Source organism: Mobula birostris, chromosome 25 (genome assembly GCF_030028105.1).
Source record: "Mobula birostris isolate sMobBir1 chromosome 25, sMobBir1.hap1, whole genome shotgun sequence".
In the NCBI taxonomy this organism is placed as follows: Eukaryota; Metazoa; Chordata; class Chondrichthyes; order Myliobatiformes; family Myliobatidae; genus Mobula; species Mobula birostris.
The window spans coordinates 57,683,799-57,709,185 of record NC_092394.1 but is presented as its reverse complement, the minus strand read 5'-3'; the positions used below and the strand labels follow the sequence as shown (position 1 = coordinate 57,709,185).

The 25,387-nt window shown below is 41.6% G+C and overlaps 1 protein-coding gene across 3 annotated transcripts in view; it reads right to left on the bottom strand.

Annotated features, from left to right (window-relative positions):
- Positions 1-25,387, bottom strand: part of med15 (mediator complex subunit 15) — a 172,158-nt gene that overhangs the window by 54,954 nt on the left and 91,817 nt on the right. For all 3 annotated transcript variants that reach the window (XM_072243499.1, XM_072243500.1, XM_072243502.1), the window contains 3 exons: positions 24,680-24,807; positions 14,147-14,281; positions 11,460-11,523 (listed from right to left, as the gene is read on the bottom strand). In XM_072243499.1, coding sequence (XP_072099600.1) covers positions 11,460-11,523; positions 14,147-14,281; positions 24,680-24,807 — 327 coding nt within the window. The remainder of the gene's footprint in view (positions 1-11,459; positions 11,524-14,146; positions 14,282-24,679; positions 24,808-25,387) is intronic.

Here is a 25,387-nt window from a genome sequence, read left to right as displayed (position 1 = left end):
CAAATATACAACATCCACTGCATCTCCCTTGTCTAGCCTACTTGTAATTTCCTCAAAAAATTGTAATAGGTTTGTCAGGCAGGATTTTCCTTTAAGGAATCCATGCTGAGTTCTGTCTATCTTGTCATATGCCTCCAGGTACTCTGTAACCTCATCCTTGACAATCGACTCCAACAACTTCCCAACCACCGATGTCAAGCTAACAGGTCTATAATTTCCTTTTTGCTTCCTTGCCCCCTTCTTAAATAGCGGAGTGACATTTGCAATCTTCCAGTCCTCCAGAACCATGCCAGAATCTATCGACTTTTGAAAAATCATTGCTAGTGCCTCCGCAATCTCCACAGCCACTTCCTTCAGAACACGAGGGTGCATACCATCTGGTCCGGGTGATTTATCTAGCTTTAGACTATTCAGCTTCCTGAGTACTTTCTCTGTCGTAATTGTGACTGCGCACACTTCTCTTCCCTGCTACCCTTGAGTGTCCGGTATACTGCTGATGTCTTCCTCAGTGAAGACTGATGCAAAATACTCGTTCAGTTCCTCCACCATCTCCTTATCTCCCATTACAATTTCTCCAGCATCATTTTCTATCAGTCCTATATCTACTCTCGCCTATCTTTTACTCTTTATATACTTGAAAAAGCTTTTAGTATCCTCTTTGATATTATTTGCCAGCTTCCTTTCATAGTTAATCTTTTCCCTCTTAATGACCTTCTTAGGTTCCTTTTGAAAGCTTTTAAAAACTTCCCAATCCTCTGTCTTCCCACTAATTTTTGCTTCCTTGTATGCCCTCTCCTTTGCTTTAACTTTGACTTCTCTTGTCAGCCACGGTTGCATCCTTTTTCCATTTGAAAATTTCTTCTTTTTTGGAATATACCTGTCTTGCACCTTCCTCACTTCTCACATAAACTCCAGCCACTGCTGCTTTGCCGCCTTTCCCACCAGTGTCCCCTTCCAGTCAACTTTGGCCAGTTCCTCTCTCATACCACTGTAATTTCCTTTACTCCACTGAAATACCGACACATCGGATTTCGGCTTCTCTTTTTCAAATTTCACAGTGAACTCAATCATGTTATGATCACTGCTTCCTAAGGGTTCCTTCACCTCAATCTCTCTAATCACCTTTGGTTCATTACACAATACCCAATCCAGTACAGCCGATCCCCTAGTGGGCTCAACAACAAGCTGTTCTAAAAAGCCATCTCGCAGACAATTCTACAAATTCTCTCTCTTGAGATCCAGTGCCGACCTGATTTTCCCAATCCACTCGCATGTTAAAATCCCCCACAATTATCATAACACTGCCCTTCTGACAAGCCTTTTCTATTTCCTGTTGTAATTTGTAGTCCACAGCACTGCACCTGTTTGGAGGCCTATAAATAGCTGCCATCAGGGTCCTTTTACCCCTGCGATTTCTTGGCTCAAACTTTCCTACTTCTATCTTATCTATCCCTTTCAAAATTTTGTATGTTTCTCTAAGATCTCCTCTCATTCTTTTGAACTCCAGAGAGTATAGTCCAAGGCAACTCAATCTCGCCTCATAGGTTAACTCCTTCATCCCTGGAATCAACTTGGTGAACTTCCTCTGCACTGCCTCCAAAGCCAGTATATCCTTTCTCAAGTATGGAGACCAGAACTGCACACAGTACTCCAGGTGCGGTCTCACCAGTACCCTGTATAGTTGCAGCGTGACCTCCCTGCTCCTGAATTCAATCCCTCTAGCAATGAAGGCCAACATTCCGTTTGCCCTCTCAATAACCTGTTGTACCTGCAAGCCAACTTTTTGTGATTCATGCACAAGCAACTCCCAAGACCCTCTGCACAACAGCATGCTGCAATCTTTCACCATTTAAATAATAATCTGCTCTTCTATTATTCCTTCCAAAGTGGATGATCTTGCATTTACCAACATTGTATTCTATCTGCCAGACCTTGGCCCACTCACTTAGCCTATCTATATCCCTCTGCAGACTCTCCACATCCTCTGTACAATTTGCTTTTCCACTCAGTTTAGTGTCATCAGCAAATTTTGCTACACTACACTCAGTCCCCTCTTCCAAATCATCAATGTAAATGGTAAACAGCTGTGGGCCCAGCACTGACCCCCACGACACCCCACTCACCACTGACTGCAACCGGAGAAACACCCATTTATACCAACTCTCTGCCTTCTATTGGTTAACCAATCCACTATCCATACACTTCCTCCAACTCCATGCATCTGTATCTTATTTATAAGTCTCTTCTGCGGCACCTTATCAAACGCCTTCTGGAAAACCAAGCATACGACATCCACCTGTTCCCCTCTATCCATTGCACTCATTATGTCCTCAAAGAATTCTGGTAAGTTTGTCAAACAGGGCCTGCCCTTTCTGAATCTATGCTGCGTCTGTCTAATGGAACCACTCCTTTCTAAATGTTTCGCTATTTCTTCCTTAATGACAGCTTCAAGCATTTTCCTGACTGCAGATGTTAAGCTAACTGGCCTATAGTTGCCTGTCTTTTGCCTACATCCTTTTTTAAAAAGTGGCGTAACATTTGCTGTCTTCTAATCCACCGGGACCTGCCCAGAGCTCAGAGAATTTTGGTAAACAATTACCAATGCGTCTACTATAACCTCCGCCAATTCCTTCAGCACCCTGGGATGCATCCCATCAGGACCAGGGGACTTATCTATCTTCAGGCCCTCTAGTTTACTCATCACTTTAGTGACAGTGATTTTATCGAGGTCCTCACCTCCCATTTCGTCCATAACATCCTTCTTTGGCATATTAGACGTGTCCTTCACTGTGAAAACCGACACAAAATAGTTCAATGCCTCAGCCATTTCCTTATCACCCAATATCAATTTCCCCTTCTCGTCTTCCAAGGGACCTAGGTTGACTTTAGCCACCCTCTTCCGCTTTATATCGTATCAATGGAGGGGAATCAAAAGTCGATATTTTAAGCCGAGACTCTTCATCAGGTTCCAACACCTGCAGTAATCGGACTTTTTTCTACCATCACCTTGCTGCTGAAGGATTTATGGACATCCACTCTGAGGTTCTTTGGTCCACTGAACTTCTCAGTATCTGTTCCTTTTCCTTGTTGTCTCAAAACTACAACCATCTACCCATCTGAGCTAAATTCCATTTATCACTTTTGTATCCAACAGATCGGACTGTTGAGATCTTCCCGCAGTCTAAGGCTTTCTTTCCCACTGTAAACTCTTTTGCAATTAAATTTGGGATCGTTACTGCATACTACAAAAAAACCCTTCTTGTTAGCTATCCTCTTCTCAAAAAATTACAATCAATCAGCTTTCCCTTAACGAATGCATGCTGACTTTCATCAACCTGTACCTTTCTAAATAAAGTTTGTACTGTCTCTCAGAACAACAGATGCTGACAATATTTCAACTAGAGTTGCTGCCTGTAATTACTTGAATTATCCTACAACAGCAATATTAGCAGTCCTCCAACCCTCTAGGTCCACTCCTATAGCTGGGGAATCTTCACAATTCTCTTCATTGCTAGCTTCATCAGTCTAGGATATAGTACATCCAGGCCTGGCAATTAAGCCACAATCTTATTTTCTGCTTATCCACCTAATTTTCTGCATTCTTCCTTAACTACAATATCAGCATTTACCCTTCTTCTGTAAAGACAGATAAGTAAAATAATTTGAATAAATATTTGATAAATTGACAGTTATAGGGAAATGGCATAAAAGAGAAGTTGAATCAGCCATGATCATATTGAGGGGCTGGACAGGCTGGAAGGGCTGAGTGGCCTACTTTAGTCTTATTTTCTTGTGTTTTTGTATTAGTCTCTATAGTTTCAGTCTTTACAATTTCCCGAGAGAATCCCTTGATCTTTATGTACTCAAAATATCTATTAATTGACTTTGCTCTTCTCATACCATCCCTTTGCTTTCCCAAGTTCCTTGTGAATTGTGTTTAGACAGCAAGGTCTTCCTACAACTCTGGATAACACGCTTGTCAGTTCCTCAACAAGAGGAGCAATCTAAAAGTATAAGAGTCAAAAAACTTGCATTGTTTACTTGGTTAAACATCAGCAGTGGTCTACACACTCACAGCAATCTCCGAACAAAACCAAGAGGAAAAGCTGGCTTCAGGTACCATGCAACGATCCATAAGATATTCCACTCAGCATTCTGTGGGGAACTTCTGACTGGGGACTGTATGACTAAGCACAGCTCCAATTCAAGCTTGCTGATGACACCACTGCTGTGGGCCAAATCAAAGGTGGTGAAGAATCAGCATACAGGAGAGGATTGAAAATTTGGCTGAATGGTAACCTCTCACTCTATGTCAGCAAGACTAAGGAACTGATTGTGGACTTCAGAAGAGCGATACCAAAGACCCGTGATCCTTTCCTCCTCGGAAGATCAGAGGTGGAGATGGTTTGCAACTTTAAATTCTTGGATGTCAGTATTGAAGAGGACCTGTCCTGGACCCAGCACATTAAGTGCAATTGTGAAGAAAACACAGCAGCGCCTCAACTTCCCAAAGAGTCTGCGGAGATTCAGTATGACACTTAAACTTTGACAAACTTCTACACGTGTGTAGTGCAGAGTATATTGACTGGCTGCCTGGTATGGAAACACCAATGCCTTTGAATGGAAATACCTACAAGAGGTAGTGGATTTGACCCTCCCAACCATTGAGCACATCGACATGAAACACTGCCGTAGGAAATCAGCATCCATCATCAGAGATTCCCACCACCCAGGTCATGCTCTCTTCTCGCTCCTACCATCAGGTAGAAGGTACAAGAGCCTCAGGACTCATACAACCAGGTACAAGAACAGTTTCTACCCCCCAACCATCAGGCTCTTGAATAAAAAGGGATAACTACACTCACTTGAATTGTTCCTACAACCAATGATCTCACTTCAAGGGCTCTTTATCTTGTTATCTCATCTCTTTCCCATATTTTTATTAATTTTACAAATAGAATACAGAGTACAAGAAAAAAATATATATCAATACATTATACTAAATCGCATATGAAGACTCCTTACCCTATATTCATACAGATTAATTAACTTGTAACATTGAAATATAGTAATTTTATTATATAAAAAAATCTAACCCACTACCAAGACCAAAGCTAATTAGCAAAGAAAAAAAGGAAAAAAGATTATTAGTCATCATCTGTGCTTTAACAGCAAATCAAAGGTTTTGAAAATAATTCAAAAAAGGTCCCCACAATGTTTGAAAGTCTTGACTACTTGGCTAGATTCAGAAATTGAACATCGAATCTTCTCTAAATTTAAACATGACCACATCACATAACCATTGAGCACGAATAGGAGGAACCGCATCTTTCCATTTAAGCAAGAGCGTCTTTCTGGCCAGAAGAGAAATAAAAGCCAAAATGTGCAAGTCAGATGGCTCCAAAATAATATCCTTTCCTCCAACAATACCAAATAAAGGATTAGGCTTAAAGTTTACTTTGAAAAGTAGCGAGAAAGTTTGAAATACTTATTTCCAATATTTTCCAAGACTCGGGCATGTCCAAAACATATGAATGAGTGATGCTTCTCCATTATTACATTTATCACAATACGGAGATATATATAAATAAAAATGAGACAACTTATCCTTGGTCATATGGGCCCTTTGGACCACTTTAAATTGTAGGAGAGAGTGGCGGGCACTTAACGATGAAGTGTTAACCAATTTAAAAATCTGATTCCAAGTTTCCTCAGAAATTGAAGTCTGTAAATCTTGTTCCCAAAGATTTTTAATTTTATCTAAAGGAACACTTCTCATTCCCGACAGCATATTATAAATATTAGATATAGATCCACTATAAAAAGGTTTCAAATTAAAAATTACATCTAGTAGATTCTTATCAGAACTTTTAGGAAATGTACTTATTCGAAACCCTAAAAAATCTCTTATTTGTAGGTATCGAAAAAAATAAGTTTTGGGTAAACTACATTAGTTGACAGTTGTTCAAACGAAAAGAGACTTCCCTCTACAAACAAGTCCTGAAAACACTTAATACCTAATCTATCCCATTCTTTAAAAGCCACAAAGAGGGTTTTAAAAAAATTAGAAAAAAATGGGACTCGAAAGAGAAAATCTCAATAATCCAAAGTATTTTCGTAATTGTATCCAAATTCGCATAGTGTGTTTAACTACCAGATTATCAGTTAACTTACTCAGAGACAAAGGGAGTGAGGATCCAAGAGGAGAAATAATAGAAAATTTATTAACAGAGTTAGCTTCTAAAAAAAACCCACATCGGGCAATCCTCATGATTAATGTAATATAACCAAAATGTAAAATTTCTTATATTAACTGCCAAATAATAAAATCTAAAGTTTGGTAAGGTTAATCCTCCATTCTTTTTATCTTTCTGAAGATGAATTTTATTTAATCTAGAATGCTTATTCTTCCATATATAAGATATAATAGAGTCAAGAGAATCAAAAAAAAGATTTACGAATAAAAACAGGCAATGCCTGAAAAAGATATATAAATTTGGGTCATATAGTCATTTTAATAGAGTTAATTCAGCCAATCAGCAATAACGAAAGAGGCGACCAATTTGATAGTATCCTTTTTACGTGATTCAATAGGGTTAAGAAAATTTTCTTTAAATAAACACATAGTTTTTAGTGATTGTTACACTAAAAATTGGTTTCTTATAATTTTAAAAGTAAGGTTAGAATTTGTTGGTATCAAGTTATTCAAAGGGAAAAGTTCACTTTTATGTAGGTTTAATTTATAGCCTGAGAACTGGCTAAAACAGGAGAGTAAAGAAAGCGCATGGGGTAACAAAGTCTCAACATTAGAAATAAGCAGTAGATCATCAGCGTACAGCGAGACTTTGTGAATAGTGTCTCTCCTTAAAATACCAGTGATATCATTAGATTCTTAAAAGGCAATGGCTAAAGGTTCTAAAGCCAGATCAAAAAGCAAAGGGCTCAACAAACAGCCTTGTCTAGTGCCATGTTGAAGCTTTAATGGTTTGGAATTATGAGAATTAGTGATAACCCTAGCGGAAGGAGCTAAATAAAGTAATTTAATCCATTGAATGAAAACGGGTCCAAAATTGAATTTTTCTAAAGTTTTAAATAAATAATTCCATTCAACTCTGTCGAAAGCTTTCTCAGCATCGAGGGATACCACACATTCCAATATCATGTTAGAAGGAGAATAAATAACATTTAATAAGTGATGAATATTAAAGTGAGAATATCGATTTTTGATAAATCCAGTTTGGTTATCAGAAATGACAGATGGTAAAATATTTTCAATCCTATGGGCCAAAACTTTAGTTAGGATCTTAGTATCAACATTAAGTAAAGAAATTGGTCTTTAAGAAGAGCATTCAGTTGGATCCTTATTCTTTTTAAGAATAAGCGAAATGGAAGCCTCATAAAAAGATTGAGGAGTCTGCCCGACTTGAATGAATCCGAAACAACTGAACATAAATGAGGTATAAGCAGTGAGGAAAAGATCTTGTAAAACTCTCCAGAAAATTCATCTGGACCCGGAGCTTTCCTCAAATGTAATGAGCACACAGCCTCAACAATTCCCTCAAAAGAAATAGGTTGTTCCAACAACTTTCTGTTGTCGGCAGAAACTGTAGGAATGTTTAGTTGGTCTAAAAAATTGTTCATTAGTGTTATCCTTAGAAGATTCAGAACTACAGAGTTTAGAATAAAATTCTCTAAAAGTATCATTTATTTCTAAATAATCAGTTGTCATATCACCATTAGCTTTGCATATTTCTTTAATCTGCTGTTTAGCTATAAAAGTTTTTATTTGATCAGCCAATAATTTACCTGTTTTATCTCCATGAATATAAAATTGACTTTTATCTTTTAGGAGTTGGGTTTCAATTGGATAAGTTAAAAGGAGATCATATTTAGTTTTAGTTTCAACACGTCTTTTACATAAGGCAGGTTCTGGAACCAAGGCATACTCTTGGTCTAATTGTTTCAGCTGATTAGCTAAATCACTTCTCTCCTTATTAGCTTTTTTCTTAATACTTGCAGTATAAGAAATAATTTGTCCTCTAATATACACCTTAAAGGCATCCCATCTGATAAGAATAGAAGTTTCCTCTAAGGTATTCTCTTCAAAAAAGAGTAAATAAAAACTTTAAAAAAATGTTTATCAGATAACAAAGTTAAATTAAATTGCCAAAACCTATTTGTTTGAAGAAGACGAGGAAGATTTAAAGATAGGAGCACAGGAGCGTGATCTGAGACAGCAATCTCTTTATATTCACAGGATCAAACTGATGGAATCATTTGGCTATCAATAAAAAAATAATCAATCCTGGAACACGTATGATGGACATGAGAGAAAAATGAATATTCCTTGTCTACTGGATGAAAAACAAAGGCCAAGCATCAACAAAACCACATTTCATTAAAAAAGATTTAATAAAAACAGCTGATTTATTTGGTATCATTAGTTTAGAAGATGAACGATCTAAAGCTGGATCTAAGCAACAATTAAAGTCTATACCCATCACCAATGAGTACAGACTTAGATCTCGCAAAAATGAAAAAAAAAAGCTCAAAGAAACCTGGGTCATCTATATTCAGAGCATACACATTGGCAAATACCATTAGCTTGTTATTTAGTTTCCCTGATACTATAACAGAAGGCCCATTAGTATCAGAAATTACTTTATGTTGAACAAAGAGAACTTTATTATCTATAAGGATCAAAACTCCTCTGGCTTTGGCCTGAAATGAGGAATGGAAATGAGACTCTCTCCACTGATTAAAAAGGTGTGAATTGTCATACTTACATACATGGGTTTCTTGAAGAAAAACAATTGGTGTCTTAAGTATTTTAATATAGGCAAAAATCTTATTTCTTTTCACAGGGTGATTTAGCCCTTTCACGTTAAAACTAAGTAAATTAATACTTTGATCCATTTTAAAACTATTTATAAGGTTAAAGTAGCAATCAGAAAAATGCGTATTAAACCCAAATAATAAACCTTGAGATATATTAGCTAAGCAACAGAATTGACTAGATTCCCAAATCAGCTTCAAGAAAAAAAGAACTCCCCATCCCCCTCCCTCCCCCCAAAGAGAGAAAATTGGTCAAAGAAAAACCACTATCTACCTCCACTGAAAACATCCCCTTAGAAAGCCTGTTGGAACCGCTCCAAAAAATTCAAGGTTATTTACTGTTCCAACCAAGGCTAAGTAATATACAGTAAAAAAAAACAAACTTAGACAGGTTTATCAAACAGAAAGAGCAATTATTCATACTGAAATATATTAGAGTCATTTTTTAATATATAGTATTTCTGTTTTTGCAAGATTTTTAATCTATTTAATATATGTACACAGTCATTTTTTTCAGTCTAAAAATTCTTGCGCCTGCTCCTTTGTACAAAACCATTTAAATGATCCATCTTCCATTGTGATTCTCAGTCGAGCCAGAAAACTGAGAGAAGGCTTAAAATTTTGGCTGTAAAGCTCCGCCATAACCTTTTTAAACTTAACACGTTCTGCCATAACTTCTAATGAAAAATCTTCAACAAATCGAATCTTCTGACCATGGTAGTCAATCATACGTTTTCCACGGGCATCACAAATCAGACAGTTCTTTATTTGAAATTCATGGAAACGTATAATGACTGATCTTGGTTTTGATTTTGAAGTCGGTCTGTAGATAGCCGATCTGTGAACATGATCAATCAAAGGCAGAGACTTTATAATATCAGGGAATAATTCCATCAAAAGGTTTGCAAAGAATTCTTTAGGATTATTTCCTTCCGTTTGCTCTTTAAGTCCCAAGATTCGTAAGTTGTTTTTCCTACTTCTGTTTTCCAAATCAATAATCTTCTGTCTCAGTATTTCGTTGGACTTGGATTGTTTTCCATACAGCTTTTGCAAATCATCTATTCTCTTGCCCAGTATAGTAATAACCTCTTCATGTTCCTTTACCTTCTTATCGTGCTCGGTTAGAGTTGCTTGAATATCGTCTAATTTCATACCCATTTGCTTAATTTCAGGCAACACACATAAAAATTGCTGGTGAACGCAGCAGGCCAGGCAACATCTATAGGAAGAGGTACAGTCGACGTTTCGGGCCAAGACCCTTTGTCAGGACTATTAGTAAGAGATTTGTATGTGGGAGGGGAAGGGGAAGATCCGAAATGATAGGAGAAGACAGGAGGGGGAGGGATGGAGCTCAGAGCTGGAAAGTTGATTGGTAAAAGGGATATGAGAGGATCATGGGATGGGAGGCCTAGGGAGAACTAAAGAACACTCAGGTTGAAGGAACAACACTTTATACTCCGTCTGCGCAGCCTCCAACCTGATGGCATGAACACTGACTTCTCTAACTTCCGTTAATGCCCCACCTCCCCTTCGTACCCCATCTATTATTTATTTATTGTTATTATAATATATTTTTCTCTCTCTCCTTTTTCTCCCTCTGTCCCTCTCACTATACTCCTTGCCCATCCTCTGGGCTTCCCCCCTCCCCCTTTCTTTCTCCCTAGGCCCCCGTCCCATGATCCTCTCATATCCCTTTTGCCAATCACCTGTCCAGCTCTTGGCTCCATCCCTCCCACTCCTGTCTTCTCCTATCATTTTGGATCTCCCCCTCCCCCTCCCACTTTAAAATCTCTTACTCACCCTTCCTTCAGTTAGTCCTGACGAAGGGTCTCGGCCCGAAACGTCGACTGTACCTCCTCCTATAGATGCTGCCTGGCCTGCTGCGTTCACCAGCAATTTTTATATGTGTTGCTTGAAATTCCAGCATCTGCAGACTTCCTGGTGTTTGCGTGTTTAATTTCAGCGCTGATTTATTGCGGATCAGCTGACGCTTTTTTTCTGAACGGTTGAAACTCCTCAGTAAGCTTTCGAATACAGCCCGTAATAGCTTCCAAAGCTGCTTTGGTAGTCATAGTAATATAATAACTCGTCTAGCAGTAGCATTTCAAAAGGTTGGAGACAAAAGTAAGTAAGCTAGGAGCACCAGCAGACAGCTGTTACTCCATCAGTGGCCACCAGGCAAATCCCCATCTTGTTATCTCATGTTCTCGTTATTTATTGCTATTTGTTTATATTTGCATAGTTTGTTGTCTTCTGCACTCTGGTTGATCTTTTACTGATCTTGTTACAGTTCCTATTCTATAGATTTGCTGAGTATGCCCACAGGAAAATGAATCTCTCAGGGTTGTATATGGTGACTTATATGTACTCTGATAATAAAATTTACTTTGAATTTCTGAACTGATCAGACAGATGGAGACAGATAGATTTCTGTTGCGGACAGAGGAAATCAGGACACACGGAACAGTGGACAAGCGGCTTCCAGGTGCACACCAGCCATACTGTAAATGAATGGCGGACAGAGAGCTAAGAGAGCCATCTACAGAAAGCCCAGAACAGGAAACAGAACCAGTGCGTAGAGTCAAACACATTGTCTCTGCATATCAATACAGAGACACTCATACCTTTTGTTAGGGTCTGTGAGGATGTCCAGAAGACTCTTCATTTTACTTAAGTCCTTCTTTCTGTCTGTAATATACATTAGTGTTAGAGTTGTAAACTTTGCAGTCACACAACAATGGCACAATCATTTACAGCAACGGTAACTGTGACAAAAAGGCATCGCAATAAAACCACTGAGTTCACAGGACAAGAGGGCTGCCCTACAATGAAAAATTAAGCCTGGGGTTTAGAGGGAAAAGATATAATCTCACAGAGACATACAAGGGACTGACAGCCATTTCTGCCTCTGCCACTCTCCAGGCGTAATTTAATCCTAGAACAAACTTTCCAAGCTTGTTTCCAGCATATTGTTTTCATTCTAGGATTAAGGGGCAAGGCATCACAGTAAAGGGATATTGACAACTGACCTGAAGGAAAAACGTCTTTACACAGAACCCTTGAAACCTCTATAACTCTGCATAAGAGGAGGCTGGGAGTGCTCATGACCAAGGACAAGGGAATCTTTTACACGAATGGACAGCCAAGTGCATCTGTAGATGTGGATTCTCACTATTCAGGACACTTACAGAGACAGGGGCATAAAAAGGGCCCGAAGAATCACTGGGGACCTGAATCACCCCAACAACAAACTGTTCCATTTGCTGCCATTCGGGAACCAGTACCACAGCATAAAAGCCAGGACCAACAGGCTCCGGAACAGCTTCTTCCAACAGGCCATCAGACTGATTAATTCACACTGATACAACTGTATTTCTATGCTTTACTGACTGTTGTATTGTACCAACAGGAACATTCATGAGACACAGGGAAAGGTGGAATAGGCTCATGGAGCCTGACTACCTACTCCTGCTTCTGATTCTTGGGACAGCAGCAGATTATTAACTCCAGCTGTTGCTGTCTTTATGAACCCTTCTATTTTGCCAGTTACTTCCTGCTTTTAGAACTTTCATTTATGATAAGCTAGAAATAAGACTGGAAATCCAAAATCGAACAAGAACTGCCTCACAGCTGCAGAGAGCTGGGCTCTATCCTGGCCTCTGCTGCTGTCTGTTTTGAGTTTACACATTCTCTCTGACACTGCCTAGGTGTGTGCTGAGTCCTCCTGCTTCCTGCCACACGCCAGCTGGTGGGTTAATTGGTCACTGTGAACCACTCATTAAAGGGAATTGAATTTTCAGGGAATAGGTTCCAGTGCTCCAGAAAAATGCTGGGGGGGGGGTATTGTTGGGGGTGGAAATGATGGGATTGCTCTTTTGGGAGCTGGCATGGAATCAATCAGCTGAATTATCTCTTTATTATAAATAAATATCACTGGGCAACAATTTTTTTGTAAGTATTGCTTCCTCAGAAATTGTTTTTAACGGTACACTACTTGAAGCTTGACACAAATATAATTTCAGACTACTTATATCACAAGAAATAATCTTGTATTGAATATAATGCATTTAATTCCATTATAGTGCTGATGTTTTGCAATAGTTCAACTAAGCTAAAAATGTTTTGATGATCATTTTCCTGTCTAGGCTTCTTGCTTAAGTGTCCAACAATAATCAGCCAGCATTGATAGATTCCAATTGCCCTGGCCCCATTTCTCCATGACTGCAATGTCCGGGTGTCACTGACAGCCCCAAGACTTGCAGGGAAGAAGCCTAAATAGGAATGCAGAAAATGAATCTTTAGTGACATAATGAACTTCATGGTTTTGTGTGCTTGAAGCACAAAGTCAACCAGCTGCACTTGGTTTGGTGCTCCGTAGTTGCCAAGAAACTTTTCAACGATACCCTTGAATGCCTTCCATGCTATTTTCTCCAGTCCCACGAGAAGTTCTTTGAATCGCCTATCACAGATGAACTGTTTGACTTGTGGACCAACAAAAGTACATTCCTTAATTTTGGCATCAGTTATTCCAACTTGAATCAAGAACTGAAGTAACAAATACTGGTGATTTTAAAAAAATGCTGCAATAGGGAAATTCCATGGTGCTTTTCATGATCAGCAGCCAAAAATCTGTAAAATACACCCAAAAGTATTGAGGAAGCAAAAACTTTGTTGTCCAATGTATTCAACAGTTACAGTTGCAAGAAAAAGTCTGTGAACCCTTTGCAATTACCTGGTTTTCTCCATTAATTACTCAAAAAATATGGTTTGATCTTCATCTAAGTCACAATAATAGACAAGCACAATCTGCCTAAACTAATTACACACAAACAACTGTACTTTTCATATCTTTATTGATCACTTTGTTTAATCTTTCACAGTCCAGGCTGGAAAAAGTACGTGAACCCTTGCATTTAATAACTGGTAGAACCTCATTAAGCTCCACCAAGTGTTTCCTGTAGCTGCTGATCAGACTTGCACAATGTCGAGAAGGAGCTCTGGCTAACCCGACCGTGTTCTCCTCCACAATTGTGTACAGGAAATAACATCAAACAATCTTGAAAGACTTTACTTAAAAGTAACTCGAACTACCAATCAAATCAAAACTTGTATCACAATCGCAAACTGGGCAGAAAAACCTGTGTGCAGAGCCAGGCTAAGGATCCTTTTTGCATTGAGGTCACTTTTTTTAAACCAGTACCTTACGATGTTACTAGAGGAAGCTACCAACATTCTGACTGCTCCATGATCTACATAAAGGCTTCAGAACCCCAGAGATGGGGAAGAATGGAAGGTTCACTTTCAGACCCACCTTCATTTTTGTCTATTTTATTGATCATCCGCCTCAAAGGGTCAATGTACTTGGACAGCTGCTTCAGTTTGTCCAGGTACTGTTGTTCCTCAGTCTGTGTCCGACCAGCTGGGCTTGGAACTGAGCCTGGGTTCACTGTAACATCAAAAGCATGTCTCTCAGCTTAAATCCATATCCTTTTGTAAACCTGTGGCCATCCAAATGCAGCAACACCTTCACCATAGAGTAATGCTTCTAATAGATATTAAATATAAAAATTGGATACTGAAATCTTCACCGCCATTAGTTCTCCAAGAGAGCAAGCACCCAGATACCGGTATCTACTTTGGTATAGAGTGGGTTGGTGTAGGTGTCTATTTCTGTACAGAGAATCACAGACCTGAAGGAATCTCCAGTACAGAATGACATCAAACTCCAGTGTCAACTTGGGCACAGAGTCACTAAGTGGCTGCATCTTTTTCAATAGAGAGTAAAGATGATAGAAAGTACTCATTTAGTATTCCAGCCAAGCCTTCTGCTTCCATAAAGAGATAATAGACAATAGACAATAGGTGCAGAAGTAGACCATTCGGCCCTTCGAGCCTGCACCGCCATTCTGAGATCATGGCTGATCATCTACTATCAATACCCGGTTCCTGCCTTGTCCCCATAACCCTTGATTCCCCTATCCATAAGATACCTATCCAGCTCCTTCTTGAAAGCATCCAGAGAATTGGCCTCCACTGCCTTCTGAGGCAGCGCGTTCCACACCTCCACAACTCTCTGGGAGAAGAAGTTCCTGCTCAACTCTGTTCTAAATGACCTACCCCTTATTCTTAAACCATGCCCTCTGGTACTGGACTCTCCCAGCATCTGGAACATATTTCCTGCCTCTATCTTGTCCAATCCCTTAATAATCTTACACGTCTCAATCAGATCCCCCCCCCTCAATCTCCTTAATTCCAGCGTGTACAAGCCCAGTCTCTCTAACCTCTCTGTGTAAGACAGTCCAGACATCTCAGGAATTAACCTAGTGAACCTACGCTGCACCTCCTCCACAGCCAGGATGTCCTTCCTTAATCCTGGAGACCAAAACTGCACACAATACTCCAGGTGTGGTCTCACCAGGGCCCTGTACAAATGCAAAAGGATTTCCTTGCTTTTGTACTCAATTTCCTTCGTAATAAAGGCCAACATTCCATTAGCCTTCTTCACTGCCTGCTGCACTTGCTCATTCACCTTCAGAGACTGATGAACAAGTACTCCTAGATCTCTTTGTATTTCTCCCTTACCTAACTTCACACTGTTCAGATAATAATCTGCCTTCCTGTTCTTGCTCCCAAAGTGAATAACCTCACACTTATTCACATTAAACGCCATCTGCCAAGTTTCTGCCCACTCACCCAGCCTATTCAAGTCACCTTGAATTCTCCTAACATCCTCATCACATGTCACACTGCCACCCAGCTTAGTATCATCAGCAAACTTGCTGATGTTATTCACAATGCCTTCCTCTAAATCATTGACGTAAATCGTAAACAGCTGTGGTCCCAATACCAAGCCCTGTGGCACCCCACTAGTCACCACCTGCCATTCCGAGAAACACCCATTCACTGCTACCCTTTGCTTTCTATCTGCCAACCAGTTTTCTATCCATGTCAATATCCTCCCCCCAATGCCATGAGCTCTGATTTTACCCACCAATCTCCTATGTGGTACCTTATCAAATGCCTTCTGAAAGTCAAGGTATACCACATCCACGGGATCTCCCGCGACTATCTTCCTGGTTACATCCTCGAAAAACTCCAATAGATTAGTCAAGCATGATTTTCCCTTGGTAAATTCAGGTGGATTCAGAATTGGCTTGCCTGCAGAAGGCAGAGGGTGGTGGTGGAGGGAGTACATTCAGATTGGAGGATTGTGACTAGTGGTGTCCCACAAGGATCTGTTCTGGGATCTCTACTTTTCGTGATTTTTATTAACAACCTGGATGTGGGGGTAGAAGGGTGGGTTGGCAAGTTTGCAGATGACACAAAGGTTGGTGGTGTGCAGATGGTGTAGAGGATTGTCAAAGGTTGCAGAGAGACATTGATAGGATGCAGAAGTGGGCTGAGAAGTGGCAGATGGAGTTCAACCCGGAGAAGTGTGAGGTGCAAACAACAGGAATTCTGCAGATGCTGGAAATTCAAGCAACACACATCAAAGTTGCTGGTGAACGCAGCAGGCCAGGCAGCATCTGTAGGAAGAGGTGCAGTCGACGTGTGAGGTGGTACACTTTGGAAGGACAAACTCCAAGGCAGAGTACAAAGTAAATGGCAGGATACTTGGTAGTGTGGAGGAGCAGAGGGATCTCGGGGTACATGTCCACAGATCCCTGAAAGTTGCCTCACAGGTGGATAGGGTAGTTAAGAAAGCTTATGGGGTGTTAGCTTTCATTAGTCGAGGGATAGTGTTTAAGAGTCGCGATGTCATGATGCAGCTCTATAAAACTCTGGTTAGGCCACACTTGGAGAATTGTGTCCAGTTCTGGTCACCTCACTATAGGAAGGATGTGGAAGCATTGGAAAGGGTACAGAGGAGATTTACCAGAATGCTGCCTGGTTTAGAAAGTATGCATTATGATCAGAGATTAAGGGAGCTAGGGCTTTACTCTTTGGAGAGAAGGAGGATGAGAGGAGACATGATAGAGGTGTACAAGACAATAAGAGGAATAGAGTGGATAGCCAGCGCCTCTTCCCCAGGGCACCACTGCTCAATACAAGAGGACATGGCTTTAAGGTAAGGGGTGGGAAGTTCAAGGGGGATATTAGAGGAAGGTTTTTTACTCAGAGAGTGGTTGGTGTGTGGAATGCACTGCCTGAGTCAGTGGTGGAGGCAGATGCACCAGTGAAGTTTAAGAGACTACTAGACAGGTATATGGAGGAATCTAAGGTGGGAGCTTATATGGGAGGCAGGATTTGAGGGTTGGCACAACATTGTGGGCTGAAGGGCCTGTACTGTGCTGTACTATTCTATGTTCTATAAATCCATGCTGGCTTGGCCCAATCCTATCAGTGCTAGCAAGATATGCCGCTATTTCATCTTTAATAATGGACTCTAGCATCTTCCCCACTACTGATGTTAGGCTAACAGGGCGATAGTTCTCTGTTTTCTCCCTCCCTCCTTTCTTAAAAAGTAGGATAACATTAACCATTCGCCAATCCTCAGGAACTGATCCTGAATCTAAGGAACATTGGAAAATGATCACCAATGCATCTGCAATTTCCAGAGCCACCTCCTTTAGTACCCTAGGATGCAGACCATCTGGACCTGGGGATTTGTTAGCCTCCAGTCCCATCAGTCTACTCATCACCGTTTCCTTCCTAATGTCAATCTGTTTCAGATCCTCTGTTACCCTCTGTCCTTGGCCCATCCATACATCTGGGAGACTGCTTGTGTCTTCCCTAGTGAAGACAGATCCAAAGTACTTATTAAATTCGTCTGCCATTTCTCTGTTTCCCATAACAATTTCTCCCAATTCATTCTTCAAGGGCCCAACATTGTTCTTAACTATCTTCCTTCTCTTCACATACCTAAAAAAATTTTTGCTATCCCCCTTTATATTACTAGCTAGCTGGCGTTCATACCTCATTTCTTCTCCCCGTATTGCCTTTTTAGTTAAGTTCTGTTGCTCCTTAAAAATTTCCCAATCATCCGTCTTCCCACTCACCTTAGCTCTGTTATACTTCTTTTTTAATGCTATACTATCTCTGACTTCCTTTGTCAACCACTGTGGCCACTTTCCCCCCCTTTGAATCCTTCCTTCTCCGGGGGATGAACTGATTTTGCACCTTGTGCATTATTCCCAAGAATACCTGCCATTGCTGTTCCACTGTCTTTTCTGCTAGGATATCCGACCAGTCAACTTTGGCCAGCTCCTCCCTCATGGCTCCATAGTCTCCTTTGTTCAACTGCAATACTGACACTTCTGATCTGCCCTCATCCCTCTCAACTTGCAGATAAAAAAATCATATTATGGTCACTACCTCCTCATGGCTCCTTTACTTCAAGATCACTTATCAAATCCTGTTCATTGCACAACACTAAATCCAAAATAGCCTTATCCCTGGTCGGCTCTCGTAAAAGCTGCTCCAAAAATGCATCCCGTAGGCACTCTGCAAACTCCCTATCCTGGGGTCCAGTACCAACCTGATTTTCCCAGTTCACCTGCATGTTGAAATCCCCCATAACTACTGTGACATTTCCTTTGCCACATGCCATTGTTAACTCCCTATTCAACTTGCACCCAATATCCATGCTACTGTTTGGGGGCCTGTAGATAACACCTATTAGGGTCTTTTTGCCCTTACTGTTCCTCAGTTCTATCCACACTGACTCTACTTCTCCTGATTCTATGTCCCCCCTTGCAAGGGACTGAATCTCATTCCTCACCAACAGGGCCACCCCACGCCCTCTGCCCACCTTTCTGTCCCTTCGATAGCACGTATACCCTTGTACATTCAATTCCCAGGTCTGATCCCCCTGCAGCCATGTCTCCGTTATCCCAACAACATCATAGTTACCATTGTTTTCCCCAATCAGCCGCTTCATAGACCTTTGCGTGGGATTCCCTTTAACTGCCATTCTCTTATCCCACCCCCGTGGAAATGTACCTGATTTTATGTGAAACATCTGACGTCCTGCTGCAGTTAGACTGAACAATATTTTGTTTCACTTTATTCTAGCCAGATCCCTTCTCAACCCATTGAAATTCAGATATTGTCCTTGTCCTTTCCCATCATCTAAAATTTATGACCTGATTTAGTCGCTCCCCGGAAGTTCTCCGACTGACATATAGCCCACTTTCGGCCTTCAATTAACTACAACGAGATCCAATAACAAGCCCATCAAGTCTGCTCCGCCATTTCATCATGGCTGATCCAATTTTTCTCTCAGCTCTAATCTCTTGCTTTCTCCCCATATCCCTTCATGCCATGACCAATCAATAATCTGGCAACCTCTGCCTTAACTATACATAAAGGCTTGCCCTTCACAGCTGCCTGTGGCAAAGAATTCCACAGATTCACCAGTCACTGGCTAAAGAAATTCCTCTTCATCTCCGTTCTAAAAGGATGCCCATTGATTCTGAGGCTGTGTCCCCTGGTCTTAGACTCTCCCACATCCTCTCCACATCCACTCTATCAAGGTATCAACCATTTAATAGGTTTCAATAAGGTCACCCCCATTCTTCTGAATTCTAGTGAATACAGGCCCAAAACCATCGTACGTTCTTCATGTGACAAGCCATTCAAACCTGGAATCATTTTTGTGAACCTCCTTTGAACCCTCTCCAGTTTCAGCACATCCTTTCTAAGGGGCTCAAACCTGCTCAAAATACTCCAAGTGAGAGGTCACCAGTGCTTTATAAAGTTTCAACATTGTTGTATACTCTAGTCCTCTTCAAATGAATACTAACATTGCATTTGCCTTCCTCGCCACAGACTCAACCTGCAAATTTAACTTTCAGGGAACCCTGCACAAGAACTCCCAAGTCCCTTTGCATTTCAGTACCCTTGTATTTTTTCTCCATTTAGAAAATAGTCAACCCTTTCATTTCTTCTACCAAGTGCATGACCACACACTTAGCGACACTGTATTCCATCTGCCACTTCTTTGCCCATTCACCTAATTCTGTCTAAGTCCTTCTGTAGACTCTCCACTTCCTCAAAACTACCTGCCCCTCCACCTATCTTCATATCTGCAAACTTTACAACAAAGCCATCAATTCCATCATCCAAAGCATTGACACATAATGTAAAAAGAATTGGTCCCAACACAAACCCCTTGGAACACCACTAGTCACCAGCAGCCAGTCAGAAAAGGCTCCCTTTATTCCCACTCTTTGCCTCCTGCCAATTAGCCACTGCTTTATCCATGCTAGAATCTTTCCTGCAATATCATGGGCTTGTAGCTTGTTAAGGAGCCTCATGTGGGGCGCCTTGTCAAACGCCTTCTGAAGATCCAATACACATCATTCACTGACTCTCGTTTGCCTATCCTGCTTGTTCCTTTTTCAAAGAATTCCAACAGAATACTACCACCCATTTTTATCATGTGCCTCCAAGTATCCTGAGACCTCATTCTCAACTCCAGCATCTTCCCAGCCACTGAGGTCAGACTAACTGGCCAATAGTTTCCTTTCTTCTGTCTCTCTCTCGTCTTGAAGAGTGGAGTGACATTTGCAATTTTCCAGTCTTCTGGAACCATTTCAGAATCTAGTGACTGAAAAATCATTACTAATGCCTCTGCAATCTCTTCAGCCAACTCTTTTGGAACCCTAGGGCCTACACCATCTGGTCCAGGTGACTTACCTACCTTCAGACCTTTCAGTTTCCCAATTACCTTCTCTCTAGTTATGGTAACTTCACACACTTCTTGCTCCTTGACACTTGGAACTTCCACCATATTCCACAGTGAAGACTCTGAAGCCTCTTTCTTCATTGAGGCAAAAACATGCTGATCAAAGAAGTTCTCCTGTATATATTTCTTCCTCTGCCTTTGACCTAAACACTGGGGAATTGGTCAGCATGAAGGTAGTGAATGGAATGGCCTATTTCCATGCTATGGGACTCTATGACTGCCCAATTAATCAGGCAACTAACTGGATCAGTCTTACTGGGAAGTGTCTCTTCTCAGAGCAGCATGCTTCCAAACCCACCCAGGAACAGATTATTTGAGATTTGCTCATGGTGTGACAAGAAAGGATTACTAAGAGATCTTGCAGTTAATAAGATGCCCCAGGGAAGTGGTAACTACAATATAATAGAATTCCAGAACTTGAGGGTCAAAACTAGCACCTTCAGCTTAAATAAGGGCAAGATAACAGTATGAACATGTATGGACTGGAAAATAAATTAGGAGACAGATGAGATGAACAGTGACAGGTAATCAGACAGCTGGTCCATAACACTCAGCAGGAATTTATCCCTGTTAGAAAGAAGGATTCCATGAGAAAGTGATACAATCTATGGTTAACAAAGATAATGTTAAATTGAAAAGTAGGGTATACAAAGTGGCGAGAGCTGGTGACAGACCAGAGGACTGGGGAAAGCCATGTGTAATCCATCATCCCGGTTCCCATCCTCTACATATTGCAGCATTTTCCAGGTACCTACTCTGCAGATGCTGGTAATTCAAGCAACGCACACAAAATTGCTGGTGAACGCAGCAGGCCAGGCAGCATCTATAGGAAGAAGTACAGTCGACGTTTCGGGCCAAGACCCTTCGTCAGGACTAACTGAAAGAAGAGATAGTAAGAGATTTGAAAGGGGGAGGGGGAGATCCGAAATGATAGGAGAAGACAGGAGGTGGAGGGGTGGATCTAAGAGCTGGAAAGTTGATTGGCAAAAGGGATACAAGGCTGGAGAAGGGAGAGGATCATGGGACGGGAAGCCTAGGGAGAAAGAAAGGGGGAAGGGAGCACCAGAGGAAGATGGAGAGCAGGAAAGGAGTGATTGTGAGATGGACAGAGAGAGAAGAGAAAAAAAAAGGGGAGGGAAATAAATAAGGGATGGGCTAAGAAGGGGAGGAGGGGCATTAACAGAGGTTAAATGTTCATGCCATCAGGTTGGAGGCTACCCAGATGGAATATAAGGTGTTGTTCCTTGAACCCGAGTGTGGCTTCATCTTGACAGTAGAGGAGGCCGTGGATAGACATATCAGAATGGGAATGGGACGTGGAAGTAAAATGTGTGGCCACTGGGAGATCCTGCTTTCTCTGGCGGACACAGCGTAGGTGTTCAGCGAAACAGTCTCCCGGTCTGCGTTGGGTCTCACCAATACATAGAAGGCCACATCGGGAGCACCGGATGCAGTATATCACCCCAGCCGACTCACAGGTGAAGTGTTGCCTCACCTGGAAGGACTGTATGGGGCCCTGAATGGTGGTAAGGGAGGAAGTGTAAGGGCAGGTGTAGCACTTGTTTTGCTTAGAAGGATAAGTGCTGGGAGGGAGATTGGTAGGAAGGGATGGGGGGGACGAATGGACAAGGGAGTCGTGTAGGGAGCGATCCCTGCAGAAAGCAGAAAAGGGGGGAAGGGAAAGTTGTGTTTGGTGTGGGATCCCTGCGGAAAGCAGAAGGGGGGGGGGGAGGGAAAGGCGTGCTTGGTGGTGGGATCCCTGCGGAAAGCAGGGGGGTGGGGAGGGAAAGATGTGCTTGGTGGTGGGATCCTGTTGGAGGTGGCAACTAAAGGAGGCTGGTTAGTGACCAACCAGTGTGCCAGTCAGCTTAGCTTTTCCCTTCAAAACTCTGTACATGACTCCAAATATCCTAGAACTGCAGGAAGTGTGCTTTCAGTCTGGGGATTTGGGGGGAGTGGGTCTCCCTCACAGTCCAATTCGTAAGGGACTTACTCCTATCAGATGATTTAACCAGGAATTAGCCAGCACCCTTTCACATCAACACTGCATAATTAAAAGGTTCTACAGCGAACATGAGAACAGTGGCCTGCCACATTGTGCCTGGACTGCTATTAAACAGGAGAAGCTCATTAACTAATGTGATGTATGGTGTGCAAGACAAAATAATAAACCATCCTGCAGTAATGGTTTGGAAATTGATACTCATAACAAACATAGTCCAAGGTCTACCTTGATGAGGATCTATCTAAGCTGAAGCCACACTTATGGAGATGTGTGTATATATTACAACAGGATCAGAAATTGTTTGGAGAAAATCTTCGAGGTCATGGAATGAACTGTTGGTTACCACCTAGGATAAAGTCTTCCATTAAATGAAGGATCAGTGTAAGAACAAGTCCAGGAGGTGGTAAGATCAATAAACAATAAACCGACAGCAGAGGTCAGTGGGTCAAGCAGAAACTATGGAGCCTCCTGACTGAGGTCCTCCTGCAGATTGTTTTGCTTCTGCTTTGGATCCCGATATCAGTACTCTCTTGGTCTCTAAGATCTAAAGCAACTTGATACAGCGGCTGCAGCTTAGTTTCAGTGGGTCTGAGAACATGTCCCCACAGAAGGGGAACCTTTCCCAGTGACTTCTCTGTCACAGCCAATCTTGACCTCTTGTGAGGTCTCAGTCCAGATGATAGCTGGCTTCTGTATCTGAATGCAGATTCACTGCAGCCAGTCACTCACTGGCTGCAGTGTCATTTCAAATACCCTGAGGCTGGTCACATGCAAGTTCTTTTTCCACCTGGCTTGACTCTGGAACCTAGGACCCACCTGAGCCCACTGTACCACTCCAGTGGGTCACCTCATCTCCATTTACCCTCCCCGCTTCGATGGCAACAGTGCACATAGGACATCATACCTGCTGCATTGTAACTAGTAATTTATTAGCAGTTAAGTTCCCAAAGTTTCAACACTCCATTCCTTACCTTTATTAATATACATTTTGTTTTATAATGATATAGGGGGCTCTATAAAGAAGTTTACAAGTGATCCAAAAACTCGATATGAGGCTAACCTTGAAGAGGAAAACTTTAGAATGCAGGAAGAGGGATGCTGTCTGGTCAAGTAGGCTGAATGGAGAGAGGATCTGAGATGCAGGACAGACCTGTTTCCTGATTTTAGATGTCAAAAACCAATGGTCAGACTTAAAGTAAAAGAAGGATTAGAGGGAAACAAGGAAATGTTCTCACTCCAACAATGTTGGGGCTCAGTAATTCACTGCCTGAAAGAATTAGAGAGGCAGAAGCCTCACTAGGCTTAAAACCAGAAGGCAGATGTGGCTAAAGAGTTACAGATCTAATGCTAGCAGTGAGATAGGCTGGGTGGGGCTTTCTCAGACACTATACATTTGACGGGATCAATGGCCGATTTCATGTTGTAAATTTCTCTGAGAAATCAACATTGAATCTGTGGGACACACAAAATACTGCAGGTCCTGCCGAAGGGTCTCAGCTCGAAACATGAACTGTACTCTTCTCCGTAGATGCCGCCTGGCTCTCCGAGTTCCTCTGGCATTTTGTGTGTTGCTCGGATTTCCAGCATCTGCCGATTTTCTCTTGTTTATGTCTGAATCTGTGGGCATATTGCACGGCGGCTTCCAATAAACTTTCAAAAGGTTTTCTACAGAACTGAGAAAACTAACCTAATAATAAAAAAGTGATGGTGTGTAGCACAGATCTTGGGCTGCAGTTCAGTTAACGTCTCTGGACATCAGTACGAGGAACACTATTTCTGCATGACTTTGCATGTCAAGAGATTCATGGACAAGAACAGAGTACAGTTTCCACAGAGACACCTGTGAGGATGAATATAAACCAAAGTTGTTGGATTTATTAAAAACCAGGACATCAGTCTTGGTAATGAGTCAACCCCGTCATATTGGGAGAGTGTGAAAAAGGCTATTGCAACATTATAATCGGCACATCTTTACAATTTTAAAGTAATGACAGAACTGCAAAAGAAAATAACATTATACAGATGTAGAACTCTTGCCATTTTACATCAAATGCATTCCAAACGCATATGCTGAAAGTATCCGTTCCCCTGTAGTTAATGGGATAGAGAGTTAGGGCGTTTAAGGCAATTACTTCTCTCTCTACCATTACCTGGAGTGTTGAGAGGGCCTGGTGAAGGGACACTGAAATTCTGAGGGGTCCTCGCTGCAGCTGGGCTCTGTGTTGTCTGTGCCGATGGACTTGGCAGAAAAGCACTTGGGGATGGAGCTGGACCAGAACTGCAACAGATGATCAAATTTTGGCATGGTTTTATACAGTCAGTGAAGATTTCCTGGAACTTGCAACCCAGCAGATACTACTTCAAAATTCTCAGCCTTGTAGGAAGCATGGAGTAAAATCAACATTTAATAGCAATTCATGAATGAGTCTTTTGGTGACAAACATTAAACTTCTCACTAAACTGGCACTGAGCAGGACCTACCTGTTTTCGCATCCTGATGTCTTCCTCTCTCACGTGTTCTCTTAATCTTCCTTACCACCGACTCAACCCGCAAGTTAACCTTCAGGGGATCCTACACAAAGACACCAAGATCCCTTTGCACGCCTGATTTTTGAATTTCCTCCCGGATTAGAAAATAGTCTACACCTTTATTCCTTCTAACAAAGTGCATGACCATTCACTTCCCACACTATATTTCATCTGCCACTTTGCCCATTGTCCCAATCTGTCCAAGTCCTTCTGCAGACACCTCGCTTCCTCAACACCAACTCCATTCCCGCTATCTTTGTATCGTGCACAAACTCAGCCATAAAGCCATCAATTCTGTCATCCAAATCATTGACATATAACGTGAAAAG